Raw genomic sequence first — 17138 nt, forward strand, 5'->3', positions numbered from 1 at the left:
TGAAAAAGAACAACTCATTGTTGAAAAAGTATATTCAATGATGCTTAGTCATGAAAATAAACTTGAGATGAGTAAAGGAAAATTTAGCATGAAATCTTGCATGATATATCTGCTAATTTTGCTAACAAAGGATATAATTTTAATAAAAATGGCTATTGAAATTGAAGGACACTAATTCTGGAAATGTTGGAGGATATGATGGTAATAATAACCCTTATGGTGTTGATTTTATTATGGAAAAGAACTCATCTGTCAAATATGCTTCATTCTTAAGCATGGATCATATAAATGTAGAAACATGTTCAATCAAGGCCTTGTTCCTAGAAACAGAGCCTTTGGTGGATTTAGGGCTAAAAGAGGTCAAAATTATAGAGCATTTGGTTTATGGTCAGACTAATTTTGTTAGAAGTTTTGGTTATCTAATGCTGTTGGTTTAGGATCTGTGTTTCCTACATAGAGTGGACTATTATTTCATAGCTATGTGGCATATCAGGCTCCAAATTTTATTCATCCTCAGGATGTTCTAGAGTTTCAAGGAGTTAATGGCAACTATAGTAGTGGTGTTTTTCATGGACTTGAAGCTACTAATATGTTTGCAAGGAATGTCAATGTTCCTAACAACATTTCTGCACCATTAGCAAATTATAATATTGTTGATGATTCAACACGGTATCTTGACTCTGGTGCAACTAATCATGTAACTTAGGATACAAGTATATTCATTTCTTGCTTAGCTTATATTGGTACTGAAAAGTTACGTATGGGAAATGGCATCGGGCTGTCTATTCATAGTATTGGCTATGCTATTATTCAAACTCTATTTGCGTCATTTTGTTTATCAGCATAACATATTACATGTCCTTACTATTATAAAAAATCTTCTTAGTGTTTCAAAACTACTTCTGACAACAATGCTTTTATTGAATTCTATGACATTGTTTGTTTTGTCAAGGCCAAGAATACATGAATCATATTGCTTAAAGGGATTGTTAGAGGAGGATTGTATCAGGTTAATAATCTAATTTCAGTTTGTGATGATTAAAAGTTTCATGCTTCTATGTCAAATTTGTTTAAACCAATTTCAGTTTCAAAAATAGATTTAGTGTCCATGAGTTTATTGTCTATGTTTACTCAATTTAATTCATCTAGAAAATTGTCTTAGTCTCCAAAGTTTGTAAACAACTTGGAATTCAATAAAACGACCTCTATGACTTTTGTTGCTTCAAATAACAAATCAGTCGATTATAATTTACTACCTAAAAGAATCGGACATCCCACTGTGCATGCACTAAAACATATCATGAGATGTTAGGTTCTATCTTAGTATTGATCAAGTTGTTCCACTTGAGTTTTGAGATGCTTGTCAATTTGGAAAGTGTCATATGCAGTACTTTCCTTCTATAGAAACTTCAACCACACAACTTCTTGAACTTCTCCATGCTGATCTTTGAGGTCAAGCTCTAATTCTATCTTCTCAAGGCTATTATTACTATTTGTTTATCTTAAATGATTATAAAAGGTTTACATAGATCTTTCCTCTCATGGTTAAATCACACACCTTGTTAGTATTCATGAATTTAAAAAATATGATTGAAAATAATCTTAACAAAAAAAATAATAATAAAGTGTCTACAAACAGATTGGAGTGGTGAGTTTAGGTCATTTACATTTTATCTCCCAAAACAAGAGATTTATTTCAGGTATCCATGTCCTTATATACATCACTAAAATGGGAAAATAGAAAGAAAATATAGGCATATAGTTGAAACTGAGATAACCCTCTTCGATGAGGCTTATCTTCCTTTGAAGTTTTAGTGGAATGCCTTTCACACTGCCATATATCTCATTAATAGACTTCCCACACCTGTCTTAGATGATAAGTCTTCTTTTAAGATGTTTTTTTATAAGATCCCTAATTATATGACAATGAGGGTGTTTGATTGGTCTTGTTATACATACGTTAGACCTTATAATCATCACAAACTTGCATTTAGAAGTGAAAGATGCATATTTCTTGGCCACAACTCACTCTACAAGGGTTATCAACGTCTTTATTCTTTAGGAAAAGTCTACATTAATAAGTATGTAATTTTTTATGAAACATTTGCTTCCTTTTAAGTCTGGTGTTGATTATTTCTCATCTTTAAATTCTTGGTCATCATTATATTCGTGTCCTATCAGTTCTTCTTTTACTTTCTCTTTCACATAGCCTGCAGTTCAACTTGATGATTCTCTATCTCAATCTTTAGCAGCATTTGATTCACCTTTACCCTCACCCCATTTACCTTCTCCAGAACCAAATACACATATTCAGACACTTAATCAATCATTTCCAGTCCATTATCTATCTCCACTTGCTCCACTTATTATAAGTCATCCTATGATAACTAGATCCAAAGCAAGTATCTTCAAACCCAAAAGAGCTTATATAATAACTTGTTCACTTAAACCAACTAAGTCTTATTCAATTTCAAACATTGTTGGACAATCACACCTGGACTCTGGCTCAACCTACATAAAATGTTGAAGTTGTAGGAAGCAAATAGGTTTTCAGAGTCAAATACAACTTTGATGACAGTGTTTCTAGGTATAAGGCTAGACTAATAGCCAAATGGTTCCATTAAACTCAAGGAATTGACTATAATGAGACCTTTAATCTAGTGGTTAAGGCATCCACTGTCAAAGTCGTTCTAAGCCTAACTATTATGAATGAATGTTCCCTAAGGCAAATTGACATTAACAATGCTTTTGTTAATGATTTTCTGATAGAAGAAGTTTATATGTGTCAGCCCAAAGGCTCTATGGATCAATCTAAGCCTAATCACGTATACAAGCTTCAGAAGGCATTGTATGACCTTTAATAGGCTCCTAGAGCTTGGTTTGACAAACTTAAGCAAGTCTTGAAATTTCAATGGGGTTTTCAAAACTCCAAGTTAGATATTTCTTTCTTTTTTAAGAGGGTTAAAGGTCAATTCTTGCTTATTCTTGTGTATGTAGATGACATCATTGTGATAGGCTCCGGTTTTTATTTGACACAGCAGTTTATCTTTGAACTTCAATCCACTTTTGCTCTCGGACCTTGGAGAGCTGAACTACTTAGGATTTAAGTTACTAAAAACAAGTCTGGTCTCCATCTATCACAAACCAAATGCATAGTTGATTTTCTTCATAAGGTCAACATGCAAGATCATACTCCTTGTTCAACTCTTGTGGTGGTAGGTATTCCTCTCACTAAAACTGATAGCAAAACTTTTGATGATGTTACTCTATGTAGAAGCATTATTAGTGCTTTGCAACATGCAACTTTAACAAGGTTAGAGATAATTTTCCTAGTAAATAAATTGAGTCAGTTCTTAGCTGCTCCAACCATCAATTATTGGCAGGCATGTTAAAAAATCCTCAAATATTTGAAAGGTACTTCACATATAGGCTTACATTTCCACAATCATGATATGTTGCATATTGATTGCTTTAATGATGCAGATTAGGCAAGTGAAAGAGATGATAGAAAATCTATAACTGGATATTCTGTTTTCTTTAGTCCTAATATGGTTTCATGGTGTTTTAAGAAGCAAACAGTGGTCTCTAGGTTTAGTACTGAGTCAGAGTATAGGGCCCTAGCAACGGCTGCCTCCTAGGTTATATGGATCAAATCCTTACTCATTAAACTAGGTATTTCCCTTAATTACAACCCTTATTATCTAGTGTGACAATCAGACAATCATAATGCAGATGTTTTATCCAGCAATCCCAAGTTTCATTCTTGTACCAAACATATTGCACTTGATGTTCATTTTCTAAGGGAAAAAATTACTAATCAGAGTTTTCAGGTGTGCTACGTTCCTAGCTCTGACAATACATCTGACATTCTAACATTTTGAGCTTGTGAGGAGATGTTGGGCTGTTATGACAAGCTGGTTGTGCCAACTAAACTAGTTTTACAAGCTTGATTCAGTTCCTGATTATACTGAAGCATGCTGACCAAATGATGATGATTTGTGTGTTTACGAGTTGTGAGAATTAGAGTAACTAGTTTATAGTATATGATATAGCTTAGAGGATATAGTATAACTGAATGATAGCTAGCAATTTATAATTGGTTAGAAGGATTCAGCTTGTCTAAATTCTATTAGTATACCAAAGTTAGTTGCAATTGTGAGTGTATATAAATAGAGCTGTACCAATCAATTTGCATGCTAGATTCTTATTCAATAAAATTTCTAGATTCTTCTTATTCATATTTTCTTTTCATTTTTCTCTTCATTTTCTATCATTCCAAACAGACTAACAATTCTAATACAACATAAGAATGGAACAATAATAATACAATATTTTTAAAGTAATATTATTAAGCATAAGTCTATTTGGTCATGTTTGATTCTTTTCAAGTCTTAAAATTATTTATTCAACTTCAACAAAGTTACGTTTTTTTCTTTTTCCCTAAGAAAATGTTAGTTCTCAAGAAGGTGTAATATATATATATATATATTACGCTTCCATATTTCAATGCTATTTTAGGGTTTGTTCGGTATTGTTTTTGAATTGGTATTTTCTGAAAATAAAAATAAGAATAGTGTTTTGCAATTGATATATTTTGAATTTAAGTATGCTTCTGGTATCTTTGGTTATATCCAATATTTTAAAAATGAAAAAAGTAATATATGTTTGGTAGACTCAATTCAGTAGGATAAAAATAGTAAAGATATATATTCGGTGATACAATTTTCAAAAATAGTTTTTACCAAACATTTAAGTCATACTTATAGTTAAAAAATAATTGTTTAACTAATACACATACATACATACCATAAATAATTTAGTATTAGCATTAATGAAAAAGGTTTTACATTGTCATTGCTTTTACACTATAATTAAGATATACATTACAATACATATAATTCAAATAAAAATAATTATAAAAAATTAAATCATAGACATCATGCATTACATGTATAATTATGCTATATGGAGGTTGTAATTCTATCACTCATGGCATTTATCTCTAGAGCACTTACTAGACATAAATCAATACTAATAAGTGACATACGAGTATCTCCTTTTGTAGATCCATATCTTGTTACTAAAAGTTGAAAAAAATAATATATATCAAATTTTAATCAAATTAAAGAAACTGCTTTTGGAGTTAATCAAATTCAACATAGCATGAAAGTCATTTCAACAACGTGTCATAGATTAAATGTTGAATACATCAAAATTAAATTTAGAACATTCTATTACAAATTGACCAATTCCAACTAATCTTTTGCTGAAATGTTTTTGACTCATTCTTTCACAGCAAAACAAAAATCTAACAAATAGAGGTGGAGCATTAACCACAGTAGTGGAGACAAAGCAAAGATAGAGTGGCAGCAACAACAGAGACAGAGCAGCAACAGCAACAAAGACGGACCAGTTGCAGTAGTAGAGACAGACTAGTAACAATAGTAGAGACGAATGAATAGCAGGGAAGAGAATATGTATAACATGAGCCGATTTTACCCATGGAAAGAGAGAGCTGTGATAGTGAATTGTTGTTGAAAGACATGTGTAACAGCTATAAAGAAAGAGAGAGAGAAAGCTATGAGTTTAAATCACAATAAAGAGATAAGATTTTAGGAGATAGAAGAAAGATTGTTTGGATTTTGTTTTGTGATTTATTTTAGAGTCTAGTTTGGAATTCACTAAGAACGTGTTAAACACATTCTCGATTTTATAACTATAAAAGAGAATATGTATATTTATTTATGAACGTGTTAAGCACATGTTGCCGTTTCCTGTCCTCTCTCTCTTCAGTTTCCTGCATGCGTGAATTCAGTCATGGGCCCACAATTAATTTAAAAAATAAATTTAACATGGCGCGTGAGCCAATATCTGCATTTAACAATCAATTTTTTTAATTTTTTTCTGCATTTAACAGTCAGTTTCTTGTCCTCTCTCTCTCTCTTTGCATCTCTCGTATGTCTTTTAATTGTGCATTTAACGTGAGCAAATATCTGCATTTAACAATAAATTTCCTGTCTTCATTCTCTCTGCATCTTGCATCTCTTTTAGCTGTTTATCACACAACCAATATCTGCATTTCCAACCCTACGTTTGCTCGATTTTAGCAACAACAAAAAAAAGCGTCCATAAGGAAAAATGAAAAAAATTTGGTGCATTTCAAAGCCAAAAATTATCACAAATACAATATTTCCCAAATCAACTTATCACATAGAAATTATCACAAATCACGTTATTAATTTTTTTTTTTTACAGAATTATCATTATTCCTATCACAAAAAATATATTTTTAATTATTTGACAAAAAATGATACAAATTATTGATTATGTACGAATGAGAGATAGAGAGAGTTAAACGAGACTTTAACGATGATTCAAACAGAGGGGACGTTTGTTCGTTTCCGGTTGTTCTGCGGGTGGCAGCTCCATTGTAGATCGATCGTTAGCAGGTGTTGGGGACGAGTTCTGTTACCGCCTACAGCATTGGATGGTGATAGGGATGAGTGGAGAAAGGAACACGTGAAGAATAAAGGGGACAAAGTAAGGAATGCGTGAAGAACGGAGGGGACGAAGTTTTGAAAACGAGAACAAGTGGAGGGGATTAAACAAATCTGGAGAACGAGTGGCTGGGGAGGGGGGAGAATAAGTGGATAATGTTTCAAAAGAGGAAAATGATAAACGAAGATATTTGAGCTGCTTTTTTCCATTTTTATTCTTTATTTTATTATTTATTATCGGTCCCACAAATAAAAAAATTGGACTAAGGGAACGTGTGAAACGACAGCCCACGCTACTGTTTCTGTCGTCCTTTAGTCTTGCATTCGTTCGTTAATCATTTTCCTATTTTTCCTATTTATTCTAAAGAGTACGTCAGCAAGAGAGAGAAAAATATAGAGATTTTTGTTCAACTATGGAATGACAAATAGAAACAGTGAGTGATTAATGATGGTAAGCAAATGATTTAAACAGTGATCGGTTGCTTCTGAACAAAAAGAAAGAGGTGAGATGCAAATGAAGGGCATTTTTGGAATCAAAATATGACGGCTTAAAGATAATATTATTTGTTTAGTTGTTTAGTAGAGTATTTGAAGTGAAGGGGGTAATAAGGACAGTTGATGGGTGCTAATAATTCTACTCATAAACTAAATAGTGGCTCAGTTACATGTTAAAACGATAGCATATATGTAAGTTTTATTTTGGGCCAACTCGAGTATTGTTGATAAAGTTCATATTTTTTTAATCTAAAATCTAAAAAGACCAAAATTTGATTGAAATCTAAATAGATATCTAAATATGCATGAACAATATTTTTTTTCTTTTTTTTGCTTTTTATATCTCTAAGACTTCGCCAAATTGATTTATCTAATATGCATAAATGTTTGCTTACATACATGGAAAAGATTTTCTTCAAAATATGTCTTTGAAGGTAAATTTAGTTCATTCTTGATTCATATACTTAGGATGTGATATTTGTATATTTAGATAGGGTCTCGTTAAATTTTCAATTACAAATATAAAAAAAGGAAGTGGGGTAAGTCCAAATCAATTTTTTTTAAAATTTTTATCCCCTAATTTCTTTTAAGATTTGAATTAGATAGTTAACTAAATAAAACAACTTTAAAACAACTCTGCCTATCCTTTTCAAAATCAATATTGGAATCAAAACAGTCTCATATGTTTTCTAACCTGATTTGTTAATCGCCATGAAATGAACGGATTCCATTAGACAACGCTATTAGCTTCTTTGTATGTGCTTGGGAAACAAAGTGTAATTTTTAGCCCCAAGCAGGTAAGTCCTAAGCTAGGACCTAGTACAGGTACCTTGATTTGTAGCCCAATACTGAAGCTATATGGAAGTAAGAAGGGGAACAATTGACAAACAAGACCAATTCAGTGATAATTAATTTGTTTCCCGGCCGTAATCACGATTCAAAACCCCAAAATATGCATCAATCATATGCCATAGAAAATAATGGTATAATCATCTAACGATTAAACATGGGAATTGCATAGTACTTTTCTCGGCTGAATTGGCACAAGAAAAGAAACCACCAAGTACCCCAGTACACAGGATCTCAGATTGGGTTATTCGATGCTCAAATTGTAGCTGCAGTTAAAAAACACATCCTTGTGAATTGTGATCGAGAGTCATACAATATATATGGATAAAAATAATAATACACGCAATGTTTCTCTTTCTCTCTGGCTCTCTGCTATATAGCTGGCAAGTACCAAAAAGACAGCCATTGCCTTGTAAAGAACATAAATAATAATGATGTAGGTTTTTATTTTGTCTCAAAGTAGCGAAAGCCCCACTAGCTATTGCTTGTCTACATTCTATTATAAACTGAAATGTACAATCATTTTGTTATCTGCATGGGTGTATGGCATCAAACATGCACTTATCATCATGTGCTTCATTTATATCATATCTCTCCAAGCGTGCAGGGTGCAAACTAGCCCTCTGAATCTTATCAATTCCCCTTAATCTATTTGTGTAAGCAAGTTATAATATAAAGAAAAACTTAATTTAGGCTTTCTCTTGCACCAATGCAGAGAAAGAAAGAGAATCCATTATCACCAAAGAAGGGAAGACACCCAACAACAAAAGTGAAGGGAGAAAAATTAAATAAGTTGCATAGTCTATTGAGAAATAAATGAATTAAGAGTACGAGATGAAGCAATACTTTGAATTTGAAGCAAAAGCCCTTAAATATATATATATATATATATATACGTTCTTCAAAGGCACTTCGAAATGATGTAAAATTTAAAGCTGTTTGGCTTCTTCTGATATCTCTAGCGAAGCTTTTTGTCTCCCCACAACTCATTTCTAAGTATTTTATATAAACTTCCCAATATTCAAGTACTGAATCGGACTATAATTTATTCATCACAAGTAAGGAAGTTGACTCTCTCACTTATTAGAATCCTATGGAGGTACCGTTTGTTTTATTTTATTATTCATATCGTAATTCTTGTAAATTATATATATCTATGATGCTGTTTCGATTTGATTGTGCATGCTTTTTTCTCGACAACAAAATTATTTTAGTAATAGTAGTAAAGGGAAATATATCTACATCCGGCTACATGTCGTGAATACTTTCTGCAAAGATAATACTCTGTTAAAGAAGAAAAAAAGGAACCTAGCTCCATGTGGGTTTGGAGCACTAAAGCAAATAGCTTAGGTCAAAGAATTCAATCGATTGGTGAATAATTTCAAAAGTAGATGTACTCAAGAGTGTTATGTTGGGGTGCCTTTTGCACTTAAATTGACCGCACATATGATTGTTTTGGCTTACAAAGTGGTGAGAATTCTGCTGTGTGTTTCCATTAACTTTATTAACTTAGACAAATATATAGACATTGAAATTGTGAACGAAAGAGACTAAGTTTATTTTTGTTTTATTATTTACCGGCATCAAGATAGTTGAAGCTTTTATTTAGAAAGTTCTACAATTTTTTTTTGTTAATATAATTAAATTGTAATTTTTTGGCTGTGTCTGTCCTTTGAACCGCAGGTTTAGTTTGCCAAATCGAACTTTTTTTGGCACTTCGTCATCCATCTGAAGCTTTATTCATCATGCATACAACATGAGATTCATAGTTTCTTCTACATTCATATACATACGTGTATATATTCCATTTGACGAACATATACATAAATGCATAGACTTTATGCGCAAGTGCTAAAGCTATGTATATGGACGTATGTGTTGTATTATATTGCGCATGGATGTGTACTTATTGTAATATCCCTTGTGAAATTTTGGTAAATTTCTCAAACTGGTCCCATTTCAGACTATAATGAGGCAAATTTTGAAGGAAGCAGTTCCACTCAACTCCAATCCTTAATAAATGGCTGCTCTATCAACGACAAATATTTGGTTGTTTAGGTCCACAAACAATTAATTCTCATAAAGATATATTTTATTCAATTATAAGACTAATAATATACTTGAATTTATATGTGTATCCACCAATATAACATTAAATTTTCACTCTTTGAAGTGAGTAATTAATTAAGAAAATAATTTCATCATTGACTCAATTTTTGAAGAAATACATAGAGATGGCAAATAAATTTAGATCCAACTTGCATTAGCAAAGATTTAGAAGATATAGATTTGTGAAAAAAATCTAGATTTGCATAATAGAAAAGGGATCCGGATGTAAAAATTGAGGAGCTGCATGGATCTAAACTTGCATCCGAAAAATCGAATATCCAGTTTACATATTTTTTGAAAATAAATTTAATCAAAAATAAAATTTATATAAGAACACACAAACCCTAGGCTAAAACACATTACATATAAACATTATAATACGCCTAAATACCCGTGAATATTATTTTAGATTTATTTATATTGGATGATTATTTTTATTTTTTAATAATTAAAATACTGTAAATTTATAAATACATATTTTAATTGTACAGATTTAAATATTCAGAATATCCGTTGTGGACATTATCCTCATCCATAATCCGGATTTCAAAATCTCAGTGCAAATCCAAATCCGAATGCGCCTAAGAATACAATTGGTGTCACTCAGTCAACATTATACCGTATACTAAATTCAATTTAATGCATCACCATTCACATGCAGAATTGCAAATGTTTTGTCTTATCGATAGTCTTTTCCATTTTGCAAGGAGAGAAGCTTTAATTCAATGAAAGGACGTGAACACAAGCTGTCATTCTGCCACAATTTGAAAAAGAAAAAAAAAATAATGCTGATCAGATTGTAATATTTGGAGGCTTTTAATTCTTAAATAAAGAATGATGGGAGTGGATCTTGGATGATGAAGACTTTCAGTAGGAGTAGTTACATGGTTTGGTGTGAAGAAGGCAACAATTCAAACTTGTCATTGTCCCTGTTCTTGTCGAATGATATTGTCTATATATATGTATATATAATGTGAGTGAAGGATTTTGGCCCACTTAAGGTCGTCCGTCTTTGATATTTCTATGTGATGTGGGCAGAATTTAAAGTAATTTATTTGTAACAAGAAAGTTTCTCGTCATGTATACAATTATCGCGGCTTAATTGGAGGAAGCAATTGATTCTATCAATTTTTTTAAGAGAAAAAGTCATTTCTATCCCTAACTTTTATTTAAATAGTTAAATAAACTTCCTTAATTTTATGAATAGTCACACAGATTCTATAATAAGATCCTATGACAACTCAAAAAATTAACCTTAAATAAGATCCTATAATAAATATGAAATATCATATTGAAAATAATATAAAATATGTAAATTTTATAAATTATTTTGAATAGCAAACAAATAATTTAATAGTATTAATGTGTAATATATGTTTTAATATTAATAAAAATCTATTTCGCAGATTGATAATACTAAAATAATTGTGTTTAACATTAAGAATAATTTACAAAATCTATATTTTATACTTTATCTATAATTTTTTTATTACTTTTTATGGTATGTCCACATCATCATAAATTTTATAAGTTAAGTTTTGAATTAATGGATTTAAGTACTAATTAAATCTTTCAAGACTTATTAATAATAGCTTAATATCAAAAATAATTTGCAGGAGATACATATATTCTTTTATTGATTATAATAGTTTGTTTACTTGTATTTATATGATATGTTTTTTATTATAAAAAAAATCAAGCTTGCCTTCCTTTTTTATCATTTTGATAGAGTGGGATTTCAAATTTATATTTATTATAAAATCTTTTAGTATAATTAAACGGTAAAATAGTAAACATATGTGACTATTTCTAAAATTAAAAGAGTTTATGTGACCAATTAAGTAAACCTTAGGAGTGTAGGCGGTTTTTTCTCCTTTTTCGATAAATAATCCATGTTAGAGAAATGCTTTATCTTTTTATTTTCTTTTTACCTTTTTAACTATGGCATTACAAATGTATCATATTTATGCAGAAAATCATGAAAATTTCTTAGACAGTTATAATATTGTGCAGTTCAGATAGATGTCAAACGGGCTAGAACCATTATCAAACATACAAAAAAAAAAAAAAAAAAATTCCTCGCTAATATACGCACTAATTAACACAGTTAAACTTATATTCATTTTTACAGATTAAATACAAACTGAGTCACCATACAACTAATAGATCAGTATGCAAATAATTTTCTCATTAATTAGTATGTATAAATGCCTCTCTTATTAGGTTGATGTTTATAGAGATAATTAAAGAAATTGTCTTTGATTCACAGTAAACAATGATTTTCATATGGATTAAAATCCTTTTCTAATTTAATCACTCTTGAACTCTTAACGATCTTATATTATGTATTATATAATAATAGTATATAAATAAAAATTTATTTTTTATATTTTAAATTTATTAACCACCAAACAACATGTGATTTTTTAAAACGGATAAATTCAAATGAAGAGAGATCTTAATCCCTCACGTATACTTAAATTGTTTGACTATTCAAACTTGATATCACTTTTAAGATGCCACATGGACAGACATCCGCTTTCTGGTGCATGTGGCAGGAACAATAAACTCCACGTAAAATAAACATACAATGTTCATCGGAGCTGATAGGCATATATCGATTCGATTACGAGTACTCTGAGAAATAATAAATTCTCAGTGAGTCCTGGAAGTAATACGTTGCAAAATGTCATTGGCTTGACCTGGAAAAAGTCTAGCAGTTAAAATTGAACTGACAAATTTTCATTTTTAATCTTAAACCAATCTCTTTCGACCTCACAAATGGCATTGACCCTATCTGATTAAAGCCCCCTTGCTTCGTTCCCAATAAAAGAGAGCATATGTCAATGCAGAGCACTGCTTTAAGACTAAAGAAACAAGTAACAACAGCTGCCCCCTGCCTGCGGCATTTGCCATGGAGTGAAGTCAAGTCTCCAACACCACCACCACCACCACCACAACATCCTCATCGTTTAAAAAATTAAAAAGATAAATCACTCCCAGCGTCTCTCTTTAATTTCTCTTTGTCTATTTGCTTATGTACATGTTGCTTTCTCTACTGACCTGTTGAAACTCGATAAAAATTGTTCAATGGATTTCAGTCTTGAAAACCCTTTTACGAATTTCCATGAATTGTTCAATGATGATGATGAGGATAGCACTGAAACAATACTAGAGTCCCTCTTCCTCGTTGAATCTGACCACATGCCTTCAAAGAGCTACATAAAGACTCTCAAAGGCAGAGACCTTGATAATTCTCTTCGGAGTCGAGCTGTCTCTTCAATCTTACAAGTAAATTTAGCACTGATGCTAGCACTTTCTTTAAGCATTCTCTTGTTTTTGTGGGTTCTGATTGATTTTATTTTTAATGTGTTGCTTCAGTTTTCCTGCAAGTTTGATCCCTTTTTATCGTATCTTGCTGTCAGTTATATGGATCGGTACTTATCAAGCCAAGAAATGCCGGTAAAAATAAAAATCAAAATATCCTGAACCATGATATATGTCTTTTGGGTAATTTATATTGTGAGATCTGACTCCATGTATTGAATATTGATAATGATAATTAGCAGCCAAAACCATGGAAGCTTAGGCTTCTTGCAGTCTCTTGCTTTTCCTTAGCAGCCAAGATGAGGCAAATTGAATTCTCTTATACTCAGTTTCAGGTGAAGTTCAATTCTTGTTGACGCAACACACAATTCTCAATATTTGTTTTCAGTATATGTGTGTGTGTGTGTGTGTGTGTGTGTATAAAGTAACCTTGTCTGAAATCTTTCGTTTAGGCTGATGGGGGCCTGATATTTGACACACAAACAATACAAAGAATGGAGTGTCTAATCTTGGGAGCTTTGAAATGGAGAATGCGGTCAATCACTCCCTTCACTTTTCTCTCCTTTTTCATTTCTCTGTTCAAGCTTAAGGACCTAACAGTGCAAAGAGCTCTCAAAACTCGGGCCAGTGAAGTCATTTTCCAAGCTCAAATTGGTAATTTAATTACATCATTGCGCATGTTTTCAAATCTCATATCACTCTTCACAATTAATCTTTTCTCGAACATATATCATTTACGTACGTGCAGATATTAAGCTTATAGAGTTCAAGCCATCGATAATTGCCGCATCAGCTCTCCTCTTTGCCTCTCGTGAACTATTTCCCTTGCAATTCCATTGTTTCAGAAAAGCAATTTCCAACTGTCCATATGTAAATAAGGTAGTTATAATTTCCCATCTAGTAATTAGAATATGTTAATGCCTTCAATCTTCATGGTAGGTTATGGTAACTTTGAAATTATGGGTCTCCCTAAGCTACATATAATGTAATTTACAATAAATCCGAATATAATTATCCATGACCTCTCATTTCTTTTATATGCTCTTGTATTTAATGACTATTTATATGCTAATATTCTCTTGTATTGGATGATTATTTTTGGGTTATAAGTTACATATAATGCAACTTAATATTTTGCAGGAAAATTTGTTGCGATGCTATAACGCGATGCAAGACACATCGATGGACGATGAATACGAGTCAGAAATTGATTTGGTGTCAAGCTCATACACGCCAGTCAATGTATTGGATTGTCGAGTTTCAAGCTCAGAAAGTGATAAGACCAATGTCACCACCACCGATACGAAGGCTACTAGTAGTAGTAGTGACAGTAGTACAACCTCTACTGAGCTTAGCCCTGAGAGAGATACAAAAAGAAGAAAATTGAGTAGCTACCGTAACAATCACAGCATCCAGCTTTCTCAGACCCAACAGTGCTGATGACACTGCTGTGCAGAACAATTTGAGAGTTGCTCTTGATAGCTGTACCTTCAATTAATCAAGTTGGAAATGATATTGTTATTATTAATTTTTGAAAAAAAAAAGAAAAAGAAAAAGAAATGGAAAAGAAAATGGGCAAGAAGTTGATGGGTCTGTGGACAAAAAACAATCACTGCTACAGGAACTCAGTACGGCCCATTTACTGTGTCTTAGCTTAAATTGAAGGTTAAGAAATGAAAAAGTGAACTAGAATCCACTTTATTTGTTTTTTTCAGGAGTCAAGCAGTAGCAGCAAAGCCAAAAGAGCAAACAAAGACAAAACATAACTTTAAAATGGAATACTAGAAAAGCTCTTTTGTGTTTGCTGCTACTGCCAAATAAATCCACTTTATTTGTTTCTCTTTTGGTCTTAGTGTGGTTGTGTCTCTTAGTTTCTAGTAGAGCAATAATGAAATACTAATACTAGTATTAATAACAAAAAATGGAAAACTAGTTATATGTTTCTTGGAAAATGAAATTGTATTGTAACCCCAAAATACTTTCTAGGAATCTTTTTTTTTTTTTCAATTTGACTGTTACTGGAGGAATATTTAGAGGCGGAATATTGTTTGTAGTACTGTGTTTGTGCTTCAGGATTTTGCTATAAACATGTCGGGACTAGAACTGTTATAAATAAATAGGATTATTCTTTCAGTGATTATTTTGTTGAAACAAGAGGTTATAGCAAGTGATAGTTTACAGTTTTGTTAACCGTTTGATGGTCCTGATATGAGATATTGGCTGGGCCCATCTTGAGATCTCTGTTGCTAGATAATGATAGCTTTGCATATTAGGACCACTGGATAAAATCATTCCACTTTCGTATGTGGACTAAGAACATCACACCATATCTACATTTGTTCATTTTTTTTAATGCTATTTTTATATTTTTATTATTAAATTACAAATTTACTGAATTAAAGTTATCTCTCAATAGGACAGATATGGGTTGATCCAGATCCAGTCTTGTTGTAGATTTAAATTCATGATAAAAATTGACATCCATTTCTGTTGCAGATCTATTATGGGTTTATATATATATATATATATATATATATATATATATATATATATATATATATATATTTTCATCTGAATCCAAAATAAAAAAAAGAATTCACACGTACTCCAAACTTATCATGCATTTATCAATTTTACATTTTTACCAAGTAAGTTTTAAAATTTTTACAGATTATAAGAGAGCAACAAATATTTGATAAAAATGTATTGCTATCAACTGAAAAAGTCGAATACATAATTCATCTTAAACAAAATTAAGAAGAAACTTTGAATTTCATATAAAACTAATAAATATTTTATTTTATAAGTGTGACATTGATTTTAGTGAGCTAGGTATAAGTTTAATTTGGTTGTAAAAGTAGTCAGCCATTGATAGTTAATATATTTTTAAAAATTAAATTAAATTAAAATACTTCTAAATGGATATGGATATGAATTCATAATTTAAGTTAGATCTGTACAAACTCTAAATTTGTCTTGAATCTATTAATTTAGATCCAAATCCACTTTATTTTAGACTAATGCAAACCTACCCCATTACATACCTAATCTTCATAAAAACTTATGACATGTCTAAACTCTAAATGAGTCAGATCCATTTTCAATATTTAAAAGAATAATTAAACGACCAGAAGAACTTTGTATGAAATAAATAAATAAATAGATAAAAAGTATACAATGTGATACGACATGAAGAGATTGGTTAAAAACATGTACAAATTAATGAAACTAATTATAAGAGTTATATACAGTTTTAATCCAATCAATATTTTCGTCATACGTTAATTTCTACATATTTATTTGTACAAGGTCTTTATGATTGTATCATTATTCTTTAAAAATCTATCAACTTTGTTATGCAGCACATGAGCACACTTAATCTCTACCTATCTATAAAGAAGAAGTGATATTAAGTTTAATAGATTGATATTTTGTGTTCTTGAGAATTTCTACAATGATAAATTCTTGACATCATTGTGTACATAGTTGAAATAAGCTTTAGTACATATAGCTTCCAAGGGCTTGGTTAAGTGGTTCTCAAGTAACTTTATTCGATTTGCCACCTAAGTTCGATCCTAGAGAGATAGGGGAAAATTGATTTGAATTTTATTATATTAGTTAAGCTGTAGTACATTACTTTGTATTAAATTGTAAACTGTAATGCAATTCTATATATAGTGTTGTACGAATTGCGTTAGATAACATACTACTTTTATTTCAATATTTTTATCAAATTAATAATATTTAGATTCATTTATATTTTACTATTATATATTAAAATATTAATTAAAGTTTATTAATTAAAATAAATAATTTTCACCATTGACCATTTCTTGCCACCGCATGTTGCCATACTTTAGT

General features: G+C 31.0%; 1 protein-coding gene across 2 annotated transcripts; it reads left to right on the top strand.

Annotated features, from left to right (window-relative positions):
- The first annotated feature begins 12774 nt into the window (after positions 1-12774).
- LOC102631114 (putative cyclin-D6-1) lies at positions 12775-14886 on the top strand. Of its 2 annotated transcripts, none has more exons than XM_006469750.4 (6): positions 12775-13241; positions 13332-13412; positions 13520-13612; positions 13730-13931; positions 14026-14156; positions 14418-14886. In XM_006469750.4, exons 1-6 carry the CDS (start codon positions 13041-13043, stop codon positions 14715-14717), a joined length of 1008 nt encoding a protein of 335 aa, XP_006469813.1. In that variant the 5' UTR covers positions 12775-13040; the 3' UTR covers positions 14718-14886. The 2 variants fall into 2 exon arrangements, with proteins under 2 accessions (XP_006469813.1, XP_006469812.1); XM_006469749.4 differs by having other exon boundaries at positions 12776-13241; positions 13517-13612.
- Positions 14887-17138: the final 2252 nt, after the last annotated feature.

The sequence above is a fragment of the Citrus sinensis genome, chromosome 2 (genome assembly GCF_022201045.2).
Source record: "Citrus sinensis cultivar Valencia sweet orange chromosome 2, DVS_A1.0, whole genome shotgun sequence".
Classification (NCBI taxonomy): domain Eukaryota; kingdom Viridiplantae; phylum Streptophyta; class Magnoliopsida; order Sapindales; family Rutaceae; genus Citrus; species Citrus sinensis.

Coding starts and splice junctions, on each gene's coding strand:
- LOC102631114 (XM_006469749.4), top strand. CDS start 13,041: ATGGATTTCAGTCTTGAAAACCCTTTTACGAATTTCCATGAATTGTTC. Junction 13,413..13,516: donor TATCAAGCCAAGAAATGCCG/GTAAAAATAAAA, acceptor AATGATAATTAG/CAGCCAAAACCATGGAAGCT. Junction 13,613..13,729: donor TCTCTTATACTCAGTTTCAG/GTGAAGTTCAAT, acceptor TCTTTCGTTTAG/GCTGATGGGGGCCTGATATT.